We start from the raw sequence: 21,264 nt of genomic DNA, 5'->3' as shown, positions 1-21,264 counted from the left end.
GATTTTAATTGTCATTTTCTTCACTTGCTGTTACTCACAATTGTACACGAAAAGCAAAAAGCGGAGAAAAGCAGTTAATTTAAGTATATAAGTATAGTGGTGTATAGGATCAAAATACTAGTGAGTTGATTTGTCCAAATAAATTTATACAAATTTCATACAAATTTTGCGCATTAATAGATGCTCTTTTTCAATCCATAGATACGAGAGCTAAGAAATGTTATATGAAAAATAGGAAGTAAACGTTGCACGGTAATAACTTTGTAAGATTTGTTTTCGTTAGTGACATTTTAAAGGACAGATGTTTTATGTTATGTATCATGTTTTAATAAATAAATCAAAAATGACAAGCACTGGAAATCATATCGATCATATTTCTCATTCTCAAGCATGTTTATGGCGCAGTTTTTGCACTATTTTTCGACCTCATCTTGTTTTCCTAACCCTCTAACATTGTAAAAACGATGTGATCAAGTTAATGACTATCTTTTCATGAAAGCACGTTCAAAAGAAGCTTAAGTTTTGATTTTCATGCAAAAATAATTATCTGAAGGAGCGCCAGCTAAGAAAAAGTTCAATTTCTCTTTTTCATATCTAATGCTCTGTTCAGTTATTTTTGACGTAGGACTACGTCTTACGGCAAGTTTTGAGATAGGGTGTCATTCCAAAAAATCGAAAAATGCGAGCGTCACGAAAAATGAAAGGTTTTGAGCGCTAATAGCTCAGCGGTTTTCCGAACGATTTTCAATATTCTTACACCAATCGATCAGAAAATCTTCTAAGAATTAACCCAAATGAAAAAAAGTATGGATTCTTGATGTTGAACTATTGAAAAATTGAAAATAATGAACTTATGTTTTACCAGAATTCTCGCTTCGTGATTGGTTGGAAGATTCTTTGTGATGATCTAAACCTATACCAATTTGATATCTGTGCTTGGGAAGTAAGCCAAAACAAGTGACAAAGTCTCCTCATTTCAACAAGATTTCTTAACACCGCGGTTAAACCTAGACCATATTGATGTCCTTGCTTGGGAAGTACGCCAGAAAAAATGACGCAAGTTCGTCGTCCCAACAGATCGCAAATTCTTTACTGCGAGACGATTAAACCTAGGCGAATTTGATATCTGTGTTGGAAGAATGTGCTACAACTGTAGTGTTCGGTTATAATACGACTCTGTATGAATACGCATGCTTGCCGTTTCATTAGAAGTGTAGTGAAAAGATGTGCTGTTGATAAAATAGGATTGAATTGGTAAAATCCCTTCAACGTGGGTAATAAGAACAATCTTTAATTTCACTAAGGTAGCAGGAAAGCAATAGTTTGTGTTCTTGATTTTGTTAAATTGTGTCCAAATGCATAATCTTTTGAGAATTGAACGTATGCAATGTTACTACTTTGATAAATATTACATACAACGCATGTAGCATGTGTATATGTTGCATATAGCATGTATACATGAAGAATCGAATGATTACAAGCATGGATACATGCTACTATCACTACAAAGAGACTTACGTAGTCCTGCGTCACCTATATATGCGGTCGTGTCTTGTACACAACCCCTCTGATTTTTTCTAATTCAGATATATTGCAAAATTGAAGCCAAGCAAACTAATAGTAAAATTTTAAGATTAATCATTTTGTTGTAGATATCCTTTTTCTTCAAAAGCGAAGTATAATAATAATTCTTCTGAACTCTTGTTTTTCAAAGATGCTAACTTTTGAACGCATGGTATTAATATCAAAATATCAAAAAAATCTACCATTTGGGTTAAAACCACTCAAAAAAAAAATATCAAAAAATCTGCTATGAACACATATTTCATATTGTCAGTTCAAAACAAGTTTCGTATGTGGCTCTGAAACCCGAAAGTTAAGGCCGACCGATTATAAAACTAAATAAGGTGTTCATCAAATAACATAACATAAAACATAAATGACGCTTACAAGTATTTACGCACCCAAGGAAAGAAAATATAATTATTCTACGCAATACGTTGTGAATTTTACTGGCAAATAAGGATTTTGAGAAATACGGAACGGATATTCAAAAATATAGTCAAGTTAATTATAGATGTTCCTGAGAAATTAAATAATGATTATTGTGGCAGTAGAAAGGCTAGGTCACGCCGCTAGGTGGATTAATTCGGGTTTTAGAAATAACATAACTTCGATATAACGTAACGAAAATAAAAATAAAGTTCTTTATATCAAGGTATTACTGTACATATTTGAAAACTGCACGAGCTCATACAAACGAAATTTGGCTGTGTATTAATTACGCTAAGAGAGGCAGCTCGCAGGTACTGTTATTACGTAGTACTAACAGTACTAAAATAATAAGCAATAAAAAGTTTACAGTAGTAAGTAATAAAAATAATAAGTAATAAAAAATACACGGAAACACGGAAAAACAAGAACACGGAAAAAAGTACATTTTACGCTAACCGATTTCAGGTTTGATCCGACCCGGTGGCCGACAGCATACAAATTGTAATTTGTTGTCTGCTACAGTTGCAGTTTCATCAGCTGGAAGAGAGGCGAAGCGATAAGCGGATCATTTTCATTCTTAAAGGCCGATCTGTGGTGCTGATGTAGCAGACAACAAATTAAAATTTGTGTGCAGTCGGTTACCGCTCCGTAGATGGGTTCTAATCGATTCAAATACATAACGACAATAGCAAAAATCAGAGGGGTTGTGCACAAGACACGACCGCATATATAGGTGACGCAGGACTACGTAAGTGTTTTTGTAGTGATAGTAGCATGTATTCATGCTTGTAATCATTCGATTCTTCATGCATACATGCTATATGCAACATATATACATGCTACATGCGCTGCATGCTCGAAAGATTGTACATTTTAAAACAATTTAAAAATCAAGAACACAAACTATTGCTTTCCTGCTACCGTACTGAAATTAAAGATTGTTTTTATTACCCATGGTTTCCCACGTTGAAGGGATTTTACCAATTCAATCCTATTTTATCAGCAGCACATCTTTTCACTACACTTCTAATGGAACGGTAAGCATGCGTATTCATACAGAGTCGAATTATAACCGAACACTACAACTGTAGTACATTTTTCCAACACAGATATCAAATTCGCCGAGGTTTAATCATCTCGCAGTGAAGAATTTGCCATCTGTTGGGATAATGAACTTGTGTCATTTTTTCTGGCACACTTCCCTAACACAGACATCAAATTAGACTAGGTTTAATCGCGTTCGTAAGAAATTTGTTGGTACGAGGGGGCTTTGTCACTCTTTCTGGCATACTTCCCAAGCAAGGACATCAAAATAGTCTAGGTTTAACCGCGGTGTTAAGAAATCTTGTTGAAATGAGGAAACTTTGTCACTTGTTTTGGCTTACTTCCCAAGCACAGATATCAAAATGGTATAGGTTTAGATAATGGTAAAGAATCTTCCAACCAATCACAAAGCGAGAATTCTGGTAAAACATAGGTTCATTATTTTCAATTTTTCAATAGTTCAACATCAAGAATCCATATTTTTCTTCATTTGGGTCAATTCTTAGAAGATTTTCCGATCGATTGGTGTAAGAATATTGAAAATCGTTCGGAAAACCGCTGAGCTATTAGCGCTCAAAACCTTTCATTTTTCGTGACGCACGCGTTTTTCGATTTTTTGGAATGACACCCTATCTCAAAACTTGCCGTAAGACGTAGTCCTACGTCAAAAAACACTGTGTTCAGTTACTTTCTGTTAAGTTTTAGATGTTTTAGAGTGATTCAACCTGAAACTCGGTATCAGAACCAAATGTACCAAAACCAATGAGTCGAACACAGCCAATGTATTGAGTTTGACAGCCTAGTAAATAGCACCGGGCTATTTGCAAATTGGCTTTTCTCACCGCTCTCACCCAACTTTCGATTGCGTCTATTGTCTGGGATGACAGCATTTCTATACCTCCTACAAAGTCTCGTTACATTATTAAAATTTAATATTTTTCATTAGATCCATGGAATGGTGCTACGTTATACATCGATGGATGAATGCGAATATATGGAAGACGCCTGTAAGCTCGTTAATTCACTAGTAAACATTCTAGCAATCATCAAACATTTTCAGGTACGTAAATTAATTTTGGCGTGGTGTAATTAGAACTGCAAAAGGTTTTTTCTGCACGGACTTTTAAATTTAAGGTAGCATAAGAGTTTTGCGATTTTAAAGAGAAATACTAAAGTGGCTCACGTTTTTGTGTTAGGGCATCAAACACTATACTGTACATCACATGTGTTCGTTAAAAACCGAAATTTCTATTTGAATATTGTATTAGTATTGGTCATATTGGTATATCCCTACGATTAAACTGAACCTTGTCGTGGTGTAGAGCTTTTTAACTAATCAGTAAATGAACAGCGGTCACGTTTACTTCTGAATGTGGGTAGGGTGTATGTCAAAATACTTTTGTGATTTCAAGTGGGACTCGGGGTAAAAATTTACCAAATGTGATTGGTGCGTTGTTCAGAAAGTGCTTTTATTCCGTTTAAGAATAAGGCCAGTACGGGGATCTCTAGTAATTAATAGATGAATATTTCTGGGGTTCATCTATATTTATCACAGCTGTCACTAATATCTCCGAGAAATGTCGGATTGATTGGGTCGCCCGGGGGCTGTAAGCGTGATTTGTTGGATAGCGAGTGGTTTGGATGCCGAAGGAGCATTCTAGGATGATAACGGGTAATAATAGAGGTGCTTAGGTAGCAGATGGGAAAATTAGGTCAATTCTTATACAATATAACATTTAATTTACAATAATAGTGTTTCTAGCTGTCATTTTTTGGGGTTTGGCGACGGATTTTCGATATACATACTGCACTAGCTCTTTGGTCTCGAGGGTTGGGAGACGGATACGACTCTATATTGTAAAGCTTCTATCGACTACAGCGAACGCCCAAGTTGTGCTGCGCTCAATTTACTTTGTATCTTGGGACAGTGCATAAATGCTGGGGGGATGAAAGATTAAATTTGCTCTGACAAGTTGATGTGTCTTTCCTATTAGTTCATTTGTGGTTGTTTGTGTTGGAAAATTGATAGCGAGCGCGCGGTTGAGCACCGGTGTTAGGCGAGGCTGACGAATCCTCCACTTCTTCACTATACTACATTTTACAGCTCAAGTAGAACAAAAAAACCATGGCAAAGCACATTTACAAATTCGAGGTATCATTTGTCTTTTCGTCATCATCATTGTCATCATTATCATCATCATCACATTATTATATTTAAAATATAACATTCCGGCAGAGAGATCTTAGAGTCAGTTCGTGGAGTCCGCGCAGGGCCGGAACGCTTCCGCCTGCGGGCATAGGCGTGACGGCTATTCTTGAGGCTCTACTTGTGTTTTAGTGGGCGACATTGCCTGTCTCGTCAGGTAGAACTATTGTTTGAGGTCTCTCTGGCACTTTGTTGACATCACAAAAGGACCCAGCGCAGAGTTTTATACGCTATTAAGCGACCAGTTGGATAACCCGAGAAAAAGGAAAAAAAGGAACACGAAACTTGTAAGCATAAACAATGCTGATTCGCTGCGAACTACCTAGTGCCTACTATGAATCACCCAAAATTAGGTTTGAATTCTTTAGCAATGCATTCCATTTTTTTCAAGTTTCGCAGCAGCCAACGAATTGCACAGTGGGCAGAATCGACCGAAAAAAACAAATCTTTTTGTAGCTGCTGTTTCTAAGGGGTAAACGTGACTTTTCTTATATAAAAAAATCACGAGAAATCGATTGATGACGGTCTCAACACGCGGAAATGACGGGAAGTAGCCCATTTTACCTAATTTATCCCTATTTTCTAATAGTTTTGAAAGAATCATGTTCTACGGTAAGGAAAGAAGAAGAATGTTAGAAGAAAGGTATTTGAAAAATTTTATTTTAATACAATATAATCTAGAAGTCTGTTTTGCCCCATTTCACTCGAGGTTTGTGCACTACAGGCAAAATGCCAATTCGATACTTTTACCAGAAATTTTCAAGAACACATGCCTCGTGGGTGGCAGGTTGAAAAGGCAGAAGATCGAACGACGATCAAAAAAGCAAAGCAAAGCCGCGGGCTTAAACCGTCATTAGACATTACCCTTCTTTATCGACAGACTTCGCAGCCGGCTGTTAGAGTACAGAAAGATTACGGGGCCAGTGTAATGATCCTACTGACTCTATCTAGCAAGCACCGCCTAGCTTGTTAGACCAGCATCGTACCTCGAAGCTAACTGGGCGGTCGATCAAGTTTTTCACAAAAATGTCGTGTAAAAGAATGTTTTGCCTTGTTACTCTACAACGTTTACTGAAATCTGAGAATGTATTGTCAATTGCATTGGCCCTTCACCAGTTTCCATCACCAGTTGATTTGTGGTCGTTTACTTGTAAATCCCCGATATCCATTTCGTTCTAAATTAACGAATGCTGCAATAAAAACCTGATTTAATCCACCTAGTGGTGAAAGGAACCTTTGCTATACGATCTTACTTGCTATTTGAGATAGAAATCGACACGTTTGGCTTACATGGAATTTTTGGAAATTGAATAAGTTTACAAAATTTGAACCAAATAGAAGCACTTATAAATTTGGATAGTTCCTTTTCTCATGAAATTGCTGAGTAAGTTGTTACTAATGAGGGTAAGTCCAAGTAAAAGTAAATTGTAAGACGAAATATTATTCGTTAACATATGCATTGCGTAGTAAAGGTCTAGTTTATAAGTTTTTGAACTATGCATAATTTCCTGTAATGCCATCCTATTTGATTCACAACAATAAAGTTTTCTTGAATAAATTTCATCAATTTTTATTAACTTTCGGTTACTCACGCTGTTGTATTTTGTACAACATGTGTAGGTTTTTGAATGCCATATTGTTATAAAGTTACAAATCGTATACTACGTATATACTAACGTATATTCTTCAGTAAACTTGTTATGAGCAAAATGTCAGAAATGTTCAATGCATTAATACTTTAAATTGTTAGGAAACAAGATTAGCATAAACCGACATCACAGAAACGAAGCAAGTAGCATGTGAGGTGTACCGCAATTGACCCCAACTGGAATTTTCTCTCGTTTCTTCATATGGAAAAATGGTGTCTGTATGCAGCAAAACTACCAGCAAATGTAAAATGTTTAAGATGTATCCGTCTGTTGGTAATCGAGTAACTCGGGGTCAAAATCAGGTTATTTTTTACAATTAAAGTTCTGCAGTTCCTAAACAAGCAAACATAGAGGTATACTATTTTCAGCAAAGTTGTGTATTTTTATTATTTGTACAACTTTGTAATACATGAAAAAGTCATACAACAATTACAAGAAGAGTTAGAATAGAAAAACTGATTTCACAAATTCATATACAATAAATAAGATTTTTTTACCTTCACTGAAGAGATAGAAGGCTACTGTTTTCAGCAAAATTTCTCGTAATAATATGCTCTAAAAGTTTGTAGAACACATCAATGTGTTGTATTGAAACTGAAGGAAAATATTTTTTTTATTTCACTTTTAGGGGGATTAATCAAAATTCAAATTCTACCAGACGATAGAGCTTTCAATTTTAAGAAACTCTTCCAAAGGTTCGATAAACTTAAAACCAAGTTTTCCTAGTCAAAACTCTAGTGCGCACGTTTTCTTTGGTTTTGGGCTATTGTGCGGGCAAGTAACCGTGTTATAAAAGTTGGCGCGAGTGTTCGAGGGTTAATATTTACAAATAACAATATCTTTTGACCGGTAAAACCAATTCTTATGTAATTTTGCATATACATTCGTAGTGTGAAAACCTCTCGTTTGATATTAAAATAATTGAAATTAGGTAAATTATCTTGGTTAAAATCATTATAAATTATTGTTAATTTTGGTGTGGTGTATTCGATTGCTCATAACTTTCAAATTAAACGTCCAATCAGAAAACCATTCAATAGTGATCTATTCGGCTCTATTACCTGCCAAATGAAACTAATAGCGTGTAAATAGGTTTGGCCATCTCTGAGAAACAGGCGTTCATTTGTACCTAGTCAAAAAAAGTTTTTCAAGGCTAACTTTTAAACTGCTTGTCCGTTTTCAATAAAACTTAGCAAAATGTTTAGTAATAGTAAGAGCTTTCGTTTGGTACTAATATCGTTAAAATTGGTTGCGTGGTTCCAGAGAAAACCGTGTCACGTAGTTTTCACATTTTTGCTTATAACTTTCAAACGAAAAGTCAGACCACGAAACCATTTAATAGTGATATACTAGGCAATAATACCTTTCAAACAAAAGTAATAGCGGTCGAATCGGTTCAGCCATCTCCGAGTAACAGGCGATAGAAAATTCGGAGCGAACACACATACACACATACACACATACATACACACACACACACACACACAGACATTGCTCAGTTCGTCGAACCCTATCGATTGGTACATGTGACTCGGCCCTCCGGGCCTTGGATCAATTTCGTGTTTTTCGACCAATTGTTAAACCTTTGTTATATAGTATAACAAAGGTAAAACGATACAAATATCAACAAAAGCCCCTCGCTTCGAATGGGAAATCGAATTACAGTAAACACCTTCTGTATGGAACCGACATGTCCAATAATTTTCGTTCGTTTCGTTTACAACACTTTTTTCGTAAAAATATTTTAAATTTACGCATCTAGGGTAAATTGCAATAGAAATGAAAAGCCAATATTGACTTTTGACCACCGATAAAATTGAAGTACGCTATTGATTTCGAGTTCTAACACGTCGTTCTGTAAACTGGTGTGAGCATATTTTGGTGTAGACCAAACTCGTGTTTTTAGTCTATGACCTTGAAATGCAGTCAGGCATTAATATTAACATTTTTTGAAACGGTGGTTCTACAACTGATGGAGGGACGGTAGGGGAAAAGTAATGAAATTTTTTTAGGTGTGGAGGGGGTAGGTGAAGGCCCCCCTTTATTGGTAGCTACGCTTTACAAGTAGTCGCGTTATGACTCCTTACTTTTGTCCAATGCTGGAAGGTGCATGGGTCGAACCAAGCTATAATCTAAGATTATAAACGGATTTGAACCCACAACACCCGCCAGAGCATGTGGCTCGCTGGTACCCGTGTACCTTTGAACCGCAGAGGCGCTGGACAAAAAGAGACTGCAAAATTTCCTTAAGATTGCAGTCTGCGTCTCATTAGTGCTCCACAATTGTAGAGGAAGTGTTCCGAGGTTAAATATCATCTTGTACGAAATCGAGATTCTTAACATGATATTTACTCGGACAATGACCTGTCACAAGACCGGTAAGCGTGCTGAGATCTCTCTTATTGAGACTCAGCAACTTTTGAGTAACCTTAATACTCGGCGTTACAGATTTTTAGATTGTTTGAGCGATTGTACGGCCATCCAATTGGCCATGACTGCCATGACTATACAGGATCCCTTGCGGCAGAGAATTTATAGAACTCCCTCCACCATTCATCCCTCAGCACGGGTCGCGTCACACCTTGGATTAGGAGTTTATCCATTCAAGTCTTTATGTAATAGCCATGGATAACGGCTATTAAAACCATCCTCCTTTTAGGTTCTTAGTAGTCATACCTTAGCATTAGCATAGCATTAGCATATGAGGTTGCACACATCGTAGATCGCATTATATACCTGACTACGTCCGAACAACCGCAGGAGAAGTGGGTAGCAATGTTAGTGATAGCATCTACTTTTGAAAGTGCATGGAACCCATACTACCTTCATAGATGTTACAGGAAAACAGAGGATATCGTGTTAGTAGGGCAAGGTAAACAATAAAGATCATGAGGATTCAATAATAAAACATGTATATATAGTATATAATGAATATGAATGGGCTGAAATTGTTACATTGAGTTGATCGCCACACCGCCTACTTAGCTTCGAGGTACGATGCTGGTCTAACAAGCCAGTCGTCGCATGTTCGAATCTCGGCTAGACGGTGCTTGCTTGATAGAGTCAGTAGGATCGTTACACTGGCCCCGTAATTTTCCTGTACTCTAAACAGCCGGCTGCGAAGTCTGTCGATAAAGAAGGGTAATGTCTAATGACGGTTTAAGCCCACGACTTTGCTTTTTGATCGCCACAATTCAAACTGTTTACTTCTTGGGATCGGCGGTTTTCGGCGAAAATAAATATCAACTTAGATGCCAGTTTGTCCGTACGTTTCAAGTTACTTACTGGCTTTCACTCATCATCTGCGGACACTAAAACATTATATTAACCATCCGCAGATGATGAGTGAAAGCCAGAAGTAACTCGAAACGTACGGACAAACTGGCATCTAAGTTAATATTTATTTTCGCCGAAAACCGCCGATCACAAGAAGCAAACGAATGGGCTAAAAATAGAACAATCTCACCAACAATCCATCGAGCGAAATATAATTGCGTCATTTGAATTTCCATCAGTTCATCCAATATCCAATAATTTAATTTTTCGTTCTGATATCCAGGTGCATTATTTAAACTTGTTACGAGCAAAGTTTTCATTGTACAGTAGGAGGTACTTAATGAGCTAAAACGAAACAAATAAATAAAATAACATATTAGGCTTACCTGCTGCCAAGTCCTTGTGGTTCAGCCGTCTGCTCAAAATCTCCTTGGTTCTTAGTAGTCATACCTTCTATAGAAAACCGTCATTTTCTGGCGGAGAGTTCACACTCAGCATTCGCATGAATGAGAGTCCTTCCCTGTTCGCATACGATCCTAGTTTCCACCGGTTGTCCGATTTCCACTAAGGAACGTATCCTGGATGGTACCACGAGGAGGTAGGGATAGGAGTTGCTGAATAAGAGGCTGTGGATCTCCGTGGAATCTATTTTATAGCTGCATGTTTAAAATAGATTGCGAGGTTCTAGAGCGCATTATTCAACCATTTACCATCCAAAAGGGTCCTTCCGATATTAATACATTTTTTAGATGTACTATCGAACATTTTCAGTTCAATTACATAATATTTACACCTGTAAAACTTTAAAATACAACCGTAAAGGGCTAAACTAAGGGGGCCCAAAAAAGAAGCATGCCTTATGAGGGAGCAAAAAGTTTGGCCACATTCTGGCGACACATAACCGATGTTATGTGAATCTGGGAAGGAAAAATTAGTACAGTTAAACTGATCTGCAACTGAAAGTGAAACAATAAAGCGTTAGAGTTGTTATAGCGCAATAATTATTATTTCTTATGATAGTGTCAATAAATATTACCTTTGTTGCCGTATTGTGCTTGTTGAAACAAACAGTTTCTAATCGTATTTACGAACTATTAAAGTATGGTTAATTATAAATTACATCTCGCAAGAAGTGTATACAGCTACATATTCAACTACATTGCATTACAATCCTGTATGGCTGCGTAATTGCTCACGAATTGTGTTTTATATTTATTAAAAATTGTCCGTCGTCCTTTAATAGTTACGATACGACATTTTTTTTGTATTCCAGAAGGGCATTGGGTTAAAAGGCCACTGCGACAGTCTTAATGATTATCTTTTATGGCTTACGACATATTTGGATAAACTATTAGTAGAAACATTGTCTTTGGTAACTTTTTCAACGCTTTAACGCTGCTTAAAATTTGAAAAATTTGACAAAGTTATATCTGGCGCAGAGGTGGGCTCATTCCCGCTAACCCGCTACCCGAGTCCTACGCAAATTCATTTTTTAATAACAATTATCCTGTACTTACTAAATACATTAAAAATATGCTTTTCCAGCAAGGAAGGGTGCAGTGGGGAGGCAGTAACAAAAAACTGATGGTTCAAATTGGTAAATCGCAAACATGTGAGGGATCGCAGAAAATCACCACGCTAATAATTTTCGCGCTGGACTCTAAATAGGTGGAAACTCCGCAATATGAAAATTTTCTTTTAATTCTACTAACGGGTGACAACTACAATTTTGGAATTTTTTCGAGGCCGAGTATAGGGTTTTTTAACGACGTTACGTTGCTCTTGGATACCGGATGCAGACTTGTGTACGCTGACGACTTGAAACTATTTCTACCTGTTGGAAAAACTGACGATTGTTGCCGCCTGCAAGCGTTACTTGACACATTTGTTGACTGGTGTAAACGAAACTGGCTCACACTAAGTGTGGCAAAATGTGAGGTGATAAGTTTCTACCGCATTAAAAACCCGATTGTATTCAACTATCAGATTGAGGGGTCTGAGCTGCGCAGAGTAGACTACGTTAGCGACCTTGGTGTGTTACTTGATACTAAACTAACATTCGACCTGCACCGTGAATCAATAATTTCGAAGGCAATGCGTCAGCTCGGCTTTATTTCGAAAATTGGTCGGAACTTCAACGATCCTCATTGCCTAAAATCGTTATACTGTGCCCTAGTTCGACCGCTGCTGGAAAATTGTAGTATAGTTTGGTGTCCTCAGCAATTAACATGGATCCTGCGCATCGAACGAGTGCAAAGAAAATTCATCCGGCTTGCCTTGCGACATCTACCTTGGCGCAATCCCGAGAACCTCCCGCCATACTCTGATCGATGCCGTTTACTTGATCTTGACTCATTAGACCACCGACGAAGAACCCAGCAAGCTGTATTCGTAGCCAAAGTCATCCATGGTGAAATCGATTCTCCCAGGCTTTTGTCACTACTGGATTTTCGTGCTTCACAACGGACTCTACGTTCTATTGGCCTACTACAAGTTCCATTCCATCGTACTGTTTTTGGATATAATGAACCAGTTACCGCATGTATTAGAACCTTTTTGAAAGTTGAAGAATTATTTGAGTTCGATGAGCCTTCGCATAAATTTTTGCAGAAGATCAAAGCCTCTAATCTGTTATAGTAATTAGACTTCATGTAGACATTAGTCAGATGAATTACAAATATAAATAAATAAATAAATAGGGTAACAACAAACGACCTCAGAGAGAAATAAGAATATGTATGTGTTAGCTCTCTCTCCTCTTTTTGTCAATATTTTTTGTTTTGTTTGTGCTTGCCCAGTTTTGCTTAAAATGGCGTCGAAACAAGAAGATTTTCGGGTGCACGTTGTACTTTTCTACGAACTGCCACAGAAATCGCGGCAAAAAGCATACGGTATAACATTTAAGTAGCGAACAAGTTGTGGCCTCAACTGTTTACCATATCCTATGATCCTCAACAACTACTCGCAAGCAAGGTAGTGGAAGACCAGCCAAAATTATGGACGCAGGAGGACATCTTTCTTTTTCTCGTGCTTTCAACAACAAGCCGTCTGGTTTGGCTATCACCACATGAATGTTTGAAGAAAATTATTATCCCGTTTCTATAAAAACATCATGCAGATGGATAATACGTGTTTTGGTCGGATAGAGCATCATCGCATTACACCAAAAAACACAATCGTTCCTGAATACCAGAGGTTGGAGAATTCGTAAATTGAATATATATACATTAAGCATCGGCATGCAATTTTATCACGAGTATTGACCAAAATGAATGGTACAATTCGCCACATCGAACGAGCCACATACATTCACGCTTTATAGCAACGCTGAAAATACGAATATCGTATACAACGCATAAGTGCGAAATAAAACGTTCTGTTGCTTCAAAAGCAACAAACACTACCTTAAGCTATTCTCTATTCACGGTAATACTATTTAGGACACTTTCTGGCATTCCCGAGTATATAATATCCATTAAATCGGCCGCGTTCAAAGTTCAACATTCACTTTTTGAATGAACTTGCGATATTCATGATGAGCTATACTTGTGATAAAGTCAAATTCCGATAAGTGAATCATCGGCAGCAGAAGCGAATAGTGTATGCTTATGAGGGACGTTCATCGATTCAAATGTTCATTTTTTTGTGAATTCTCCAACCACTGCTGAACCCATTCGATCTCATTTGTACACAAAAACCAAGACCCGACAAATCTGTCAAAGTGCGTCCAAACGAAGATTTTGTCGGGATTTTGAGTTCCTTGGTGCAAAAATAACTGGAGAGCCACGAATTGCAAAGTTGATTGGTAGAATCAAGAGATGAATTCGCAAAATTGGCATGATGGCCGTACAACACTCCTGTTCCGATATCGAACGAAAGCTTCGCTAAACTGCCGATTACGGACCGTTTTCACATGTACACTAAATTTTTCAACAATGGACAATGTATCTTCATTTTCGGTAAATCGAATCTTCATGTATCTTTATTCTTTTTTTGACAGCTTGAGAAATAAATTCCAAAATTTTAGTTGCCACCCGTTATTTAGCCGATTTAGGTCGATGAAAATATTTTTGAGTATTTAAAATATTTATAACTTAAGTCCCGTAAGTTCTACAATTTTAATATCTTCGGTAACTTGGATGGTTTTATTGGAAGGTAAATGGTTGAACAATGCGCTCCAGAACTACCACGAAGTTCCACAGCCTCTTATTCAGCAACTCCTATCTCTACTTCCTCGTGGTACCAGCCGGGATACGTTCCCTAGTGGAAATCGGACAACCGTTGGAAACTAGGGTCGTATGCGGTCAGAGAAGGGGGCACTCATGCTAAGGCTGAGTGCAAACTCTCCGCCTGCAAGACGGTTCTTGTAGGAGGTATGACTACTAAGAACCAAAGCAGAGGGTCCAAAGCCCCTAAAGGAGGATGGTTTTAATAGCTGTTATCCATGGCTATTGTGCTCTCTGCCGAAAAACAAAGAAACGAAGGAGGCGGAGAGGAGAATAGGGGAGGAACAGAACTTGAACGATACGTTAGCAGACGTGCGGATATTGACTCGGACCACTACCTAGTAGCAGTACATGTGCGCTCAAAACTATCGACGGTTTTTTCCTCGCGACGCCCTCCACGGCCAAACATTCGGCAATTAGACAACCCGCGAACTGCCGAAAACTACGCGCGCATACTGGATGAAGCTCTGCCTTCCTCTGTGGAGCTAGATGCTTCGACCCTCGAAAACGGATGAAGTAGGATACGCTCGGCCGTCAACGAGGCCGCATCCGCGGTGCTAGGTGTGAAAACCTCGAATGCACGAAATGATTGGTTTGACGGGGAATGCCAAGAAGCGATAGAGAGGAAAAAAAGAGCTTGGGAAAACTATCTGAGCGAGGAATGAGTTGACCACGATCATGAGGAGGAAAAAGCGCCAAAAGGATGATAGAGGTCGTGAGGAGCTAGAACAACTATTCCGGGCTAATGACACCCGCAAGTTTTACGAGAAGGTGAACCAAACTCGCAAGGTCCACACACCAAAACCTGACATGTGTAGGGACGAGGGAGGGGATCTAGTCACAAACGAGTGCGAAGTGGTCAACAGGTGGAAGCAGTGCTTCGATGAGCACTCCAACGGCGATATAGCAGCAGAAGACGCAATGCAAGTTAACCTCGGAGTACCTACAAACGACAACAGCGTACCGGCTCCCGGTCTCGAAGAAATCCGGCGAGAAATCGGTCTGCTAAAGAATAATAGAGCTCCCGGAAAGGACCGACTCCCGGCAGAACTCTATAGAAATGGCCAAGAACCGCTTGCAACCGCACTTCACTAGCTGATTTCAAGGATTTGCGAAGAAGAGAAACTACCGGAGGAGTGGATGGATGCTCTCCCAGATTTTGTTGCGTCATCTATCCCCAATAGCAAGAGATTTCATAGGGCAGTATCAGGCGGGTTTTATGGGGGCCCGTGCTACTACAGATCAAATTTTTACTCTCCGACAAATCCTTCAGAAATGTCGAGAGTACAACGTACCCACGCATCATATTCTCGCGGATTTCAGAGCAGCATACGATACCGTTGATCACGAACAGCTATGGTAGATAATGCACGAGTACGGTTTTCCGGACAAACTGACGCGGCTGATCAAAGCTACTCTGGAACAAGTGATGTGCTACGTGCGCGTTTCGGGGACACTCTTAAGTCCTTTCGAATCGCGCAGAGGGTTACGGCAAAGGGACTGTCCTGTATGTTATTCAATATCGCTATTGAAGGTGTGATCCGGCGAGCGGGCATCGAAACGAGAGGAACGATCTTCAGCAAGAGTACCCAACTCCTAGCCTTTGCAGATAACTTCGACTTCATTACAAAAAACCGTGGGACGACGGAGGCAATTTACGCCAGACTAAAAATGGAGGCTAGGAGGATAGGAGGATAAGGTTACAAATTGTTGCCTCCCACGGACAGTGACTATTGACGGCGATGAACTGGAAGTGGTTGATGAGTTCGTATATTTGGAATCTCTGGTCACCGCCGACAATAATACGAGTTACGTAATAAACCCCGAAGTAAACGGATCGCTTTATTCTCCTTGTTTCGAATTGTGAAAATTCTTAATCTGCCACTGGTCAACCACAGTATAAAGTATCTGTGCAAAGTAAAGTATGCAAGTGAAGTTCTTCTGTGCTCTGTGTGATATTATCCAGGTGATCGCTATTTTGTAAGCCGTTTAGCCACGTGGAAGGTGGCACTCGAATCCACAGCAACAGGTATTTTATCGTATCGGCAACTTCTGGGCCGTGTCGTTAGACACGGAAGAAAATCCTTCGGATCTCAGCCAGCTATCTGGTAAGCCCCAACATTTGGTCTCTGGTCACCGCCGACAATAATACGAGTAAGGAGATCCAGTGACGCATTCAAGCTGGAAATCGAACGATGTTCAAAACGCTAATAAGACCGGTAGTCCTCTACGGACTTGAGACAGTAACTTTGCTTACGGAAGACATACGTGCACTTGCCGTTTTTGAACGAAAGGTGTTGCGGCCTGTTTTTGGCGGACTACAAGCGGAGAGTGGCGGAGACGTATGAATCATGAGCTACAGGCACTGCTTGGAGTGATTCCCATCGTACACCTGGAGAAAGTTGGGAGGCTACGGTGGGCCGGCCACGTCGCAAGGATGCCGGACGACTGTGTAGTGAAATCCGTTCTCTTCAAGAACCCCAACTGGCACCAGGCCCCTCTATTCCTGCACGTGCACGATGGGTCGACCAGGTTGAAGCCGACTTGCGTGTGTCGAGACACGCAACGAATTGGCGACGAGTAGCCCAGGACCGAGTACAATGGAGAGGAATTCTTGATACGGCAAGAGCCACCCCAGCTAGTAAGTAAGTAAGTAAGTAAGTAAGTAAGTAAGTAAGTAAGTAAGTAAGTAAGTAAATAAGTAAGTAAGTAAGTAAGTAAGTAAGTAAGTAAGTAAGTAAGTAAGTAAATAAGTAAGTAAGTAAGTAAGTAAGTAAGTAAGTAAGTAAGTAAGTAAGTAAGTAAGTAAGTAAGTAAGTAAGTAAGTAAGTATGTATGTATGTATGTATGTATGTATGTATGTAAGTAAGTAAGTAAGTAAGTAAGTAAGTAAGTAAGTAAGTAATATAAGCGAGAACGGGCCTACCGCCCGTTATCGCAAAAAGCTTTCGGATACCGATCGACCATTCGATATATTTTTGGCCTACATATCTAAATTTTCCAGTTCATCCAATTTATCATTCTTCGCACTATACGCTTGGTCACTTCCCAAAAAATGAGTAATTAACGTATCTTGAATGTACGAGAGACTCGGTTTACAAGGTTTCATTGTACGCGTACTAAGTGCACCCATGAGAATGCACAATAACCTTCAAAAACAAGAGCTGTCGTAAACAATAGTTCATAACAAACCTACCCTCGAGTGGAAGTGTTTGGTGTGAAGCCCGCTCTGACTTCAGCCTCGGATGAATTTGTGTTAGTGATAACTAGCAACTAGCGAACGAGAGGTTGCTTGTTGCATTTTTTCTGTTTTGTGTACTGTAAACCATATAGGAAGCGTAATAAGATAAAGCGAGAGGATGGTTGCATAATCAAGTTTTCGACATCAGCCTCCTGTTCCAGAGCGACATGCACAGATTATTCTGTGTTTAACAGATATTTGAAAGAAATCGCCTGTACAGAATCTGTATGCATAGAATACAGATTTTTGCCAAATTACACAGATTAAACTGATTTTTGAGCTTTTACAAAGAGACGGAAATAGTCAGCAAAATGACTCTCTATTTCTTTCACTCTCATTGTTTTGCATTGGACAGATTTTTGCACAGATATTTTTCCTCGCCGTACGGATTGTCAGATTTTTCCAACGAAAAACACAGAATTATATGTGGCATCCCTGCTCGCTATGCCGGCAACGCACGACCTCTTTTGCACTCACAGAACTATGACAGGTGTCCTAGCTGAATACGTGAAAATTATTTTCAACATATTTATATCTTTTCCACTCTTTAACAAATAGTCATTCTGATTTACGAAGAGTCGATACAAATGTAGAAGTCTCCATTGCTGCGCCGTCATAGCGAATATATCATTCTACTGATATAACGTTTTCACGCTACATATTTAAGTATAAATAAGAAGGTTATGTGTTGAACATGGAATGGTAATGCTTAGACTATGCTTTGTTTTGTTGAGTAAACACTTTACAATTAAAGTATGGGCCGTATTCTGTAAGTCACGTTGAGTGTCACTTTGCTCGAATAGTCGACTTTTGACATTATGTAACTCACTCGCGACACAATTTTATTGAGTAACTCCGCTACTCCGCTAAGAATCCACCGCTAAAAAACCAATAACTAAACGGTTAGCAAGGGGCGCCTCAGCTTGCTTTGTTTTGAGCTTGCTTGGCTCGTGCTTTGAGCCGCTATGCTGCGCGTTCTCCCCGACAGTGACTGAGTCGAGTCGAGTCGCTCGACGTTACTTATTGAAAGGACCCTATGTAAACTAAAAAATAGAAACGAATCTGACATAACTATTCGATTTTTTTTTCTTTCCAGATTAAGATCAAGGAATGGCTTTCATCTGAGTCGCTCTCAACTCCTACTGAAGAACAGATATTGGTACAGATTCAAAAAAATTATGATCTCAGCCTTAAGCTTCAAGATTCATTAGATTTTTTTGAAAGATATGTTGAAAACCCTCACGAACAGTTTTTCTGCACTTTAGTGAATAACGTAGTGATTGACACGCGCAAATCTGTTTCGTCTACATTTCGAACGTGTAAAGCAAATCAAGTTAAAATGTAAATAATGATTATTTTTGTAGAAACCAAGAATTTTTCAGGTTTTTTAGTAATAAGCAAAGGAACTGTTAATTTTGAGATATTTAAAAAATAAAAAGAGAATTCCAAAAGTGCAACCCATTTGCTATTATAATTATTTATTTACTACACCCTTTTATGGTCTACAAATAAAAATTACATCGATTCAGAATTACATTTCCACAATCGCTGCGTAAATTTTACAGTTGACTCTCCAAATTCAAACAGTACTGCTAGTGAATGTCCTAACGCTTGCAGTCATTGATTCATAATATCCAAAAGTGATTCGATGAAACTCGGTATCTTGCGGTTCTAAGAGATCTTTACGAAGCACGGAAATGTACTGTTGTACGATGTTATGTTGAATCGATGTCATTATATAAAATTTTTGTCACTAGCGTTGCCTCCTGAACTGTGCAGCGCCGTTCCAAAGGATCCAAGGTAGATAAACGCAAGCGTGCTTGAGACGGTTGACGATTTCAGGTTCTCGCCAAGGCCATACGGATAATTCTTCTTTGGATGCGTTCAATTCCTGAAACCCAGGTAGCAGATGGGGTTGTAGCGTTGTTGTAATTTAAAAAAGAAATATCGTTATCAGCAATAATGATATTTAAATATGTGGTAATACTAATATCAATATCCTGGCCAGATATCGTCATTTATGTCGATATTGCAAAAAACTAGTAGAATTAATATAATAGAATGCCAGTGTCGCTATTTTTCTACAGGACTCATTGTGGTATACATGATGCTAACAATCTGTATCAAGTCTGTGAATCGGGAACTTCATTATCAAAGTTGCTCATTGTTATTTATCTGTTCTTTATCTGTGCACTGGTTGGTGCTGTCATCAGTGCGATCATCGCTGTGTTTTCCGTGTGTTCATGCCAGTGAAATGTTTTTAAACGTTCTTTTTCTTTTCGTCTGGATGAATTGAATCTCACAGCTGCGTCCTTTGGCACCGATTTTTTCAGAAATTTGAAGACAGCGAAGTTTCCAATCACATTACTTGGCAGCCATATTTTTCAGGCACACACACATGCATATAATGTAAATACATCATCTGAACATGTGTGATGTTTACTACGCGCACTGCAGCGACACTGCATTACACTTGATTATACTGAAAAACTGGACTCTTCAAAGCTGCGTAATCGTTCGAAAAAGTACGGCTTTACGCACATTTTCGCTATAATCCAGTTAATAAGTGCACCAAAACCTTTCAACGTGAAATCGCACTTTTATCTCGTAACATTCAACTCTGCATGCATCTTGTCTATGAAACGCAACGCCAGGATCCAAGATACTTTGTGTAATGACCGCTAGGCGGAAGATCGGTGATTCAAATTCCTCCATGACACAAATTTGTATGATAAACTCTTAAATGATTTTACTTGTAAATATAACGCAAAATGCCCTTAAAGTGTACATACTCAAACTTTGGGCAAAAATTTTAACCAATTTTGGCTACTTGCTACCGATAATTGAATTATTCTCTATGACAAATAACGCACCTTTAAGTTCCTACTACTAATTTTTTGGCAGAAAAACTACTCAAAATCTGAGTTTGTACACTTTAAGGGCATTTTGAGTAGTTTCAACCTAGCTTTAACTAAATCCAACCTATTTACAGGTAGAACCATTTAAGAGTGTAGCATTTAGAACCAATATAACTTAAATTACTGAATAGAGGGAATGTACGAAAGTGTAAAACCTCTCAAATAAATTAACAACAACAAAAAGTCTGCATACAGTATCTTATTTTTTATCATATTTCGCTTTGCATGCATCACGTTGATCCTTCCTATCCGTGAACTTTGAAATCACTACTGAAAGCGATTATTACAGCACTAGCTGTAACTCGCGCGTGTCGCCTCGCGTCTAATTGTCAGCAAATTGGAGGTACGCTATGTAACGTAACGATATGTAACTCTATGAGGTGCAATTACGTTACTTTTGCTCGTCCTGAATGCAATCTGGTATGATTGGTTTGAGTCTTTGCTTGATGTGGGCGATTATTACCACGAAAATACATATCGCGCCCCTCGTTTTGGCAACAGACAAGGCTCTTATGTATATATATATATATAGCATTTAACTCCGCCTGCAAATGACGGATCTCGGTAGAAGCATGTTCGATGAACCTGAAAATACTGAGAACCTGAGCAGAGGGTTCAAAGCCCCTAAAGGAGGATGGTTGAATAGCTGTTATCCATGGCTAAAAGTAAAAACAAGAATGGATAAACCCCTAATCCAAGGTGTCATGCG

General features: G+C 38.7%; 1 protein-coding gene across 2 annotated transcripts in view; it reads left to right on the top strand.

The window, feature by feature from the left end:
• LOC128734430 (armadillo-like helical domain-containing protein 3) overlaps window positions 1–19,086 on the top strand; it is a 72,308-nt gene extending 53,222 nt beyond the window's left edge. Inside the window, exons 8-9 of one of the 2 annotated variants that reach the window (XM_053828629.1) lie at window positions 3,986–4,099; window positions 18,734–19,086. In XM_053828629.1, the coding sequence (XP_053684604.1) occupies window positions 3,986–4,099; window positions 18,734–18,982 (363 nt within the window). In that variant the 3' untranslated portion in view covers window positions 18,983–19,086. The remainder of the gene's footprint in view (window positions 1–3,985; window positions 4,100–18,733) is intronic. The other variant, XM_053828631.1, reaches the window with a different exon arrangement.
• The last annotated feature ends 2,178 nt before the right edge of the window (window positions 19,087–21,264 follow it).

The sequence above is a fragment of the Sabethes cyaneus genome, chromosome 2 (genome assembly GCF_943734655.1).
Source record: "Sabethes cyaneus chromosome 2, idSabCyanKW18_F2, whole genome shotgun sequence".
Taxonomy (NCBI): Eukaryota; Metazoa; Arthropoda; class Insecta; order Diptera; family Culicidae; genus Sabethes; species Sabethes cyaneus.
Note: the sequence above shows the minus strand (reverse complement) of the source record. Positions and strands in the feature narration are given on the sequence as shown.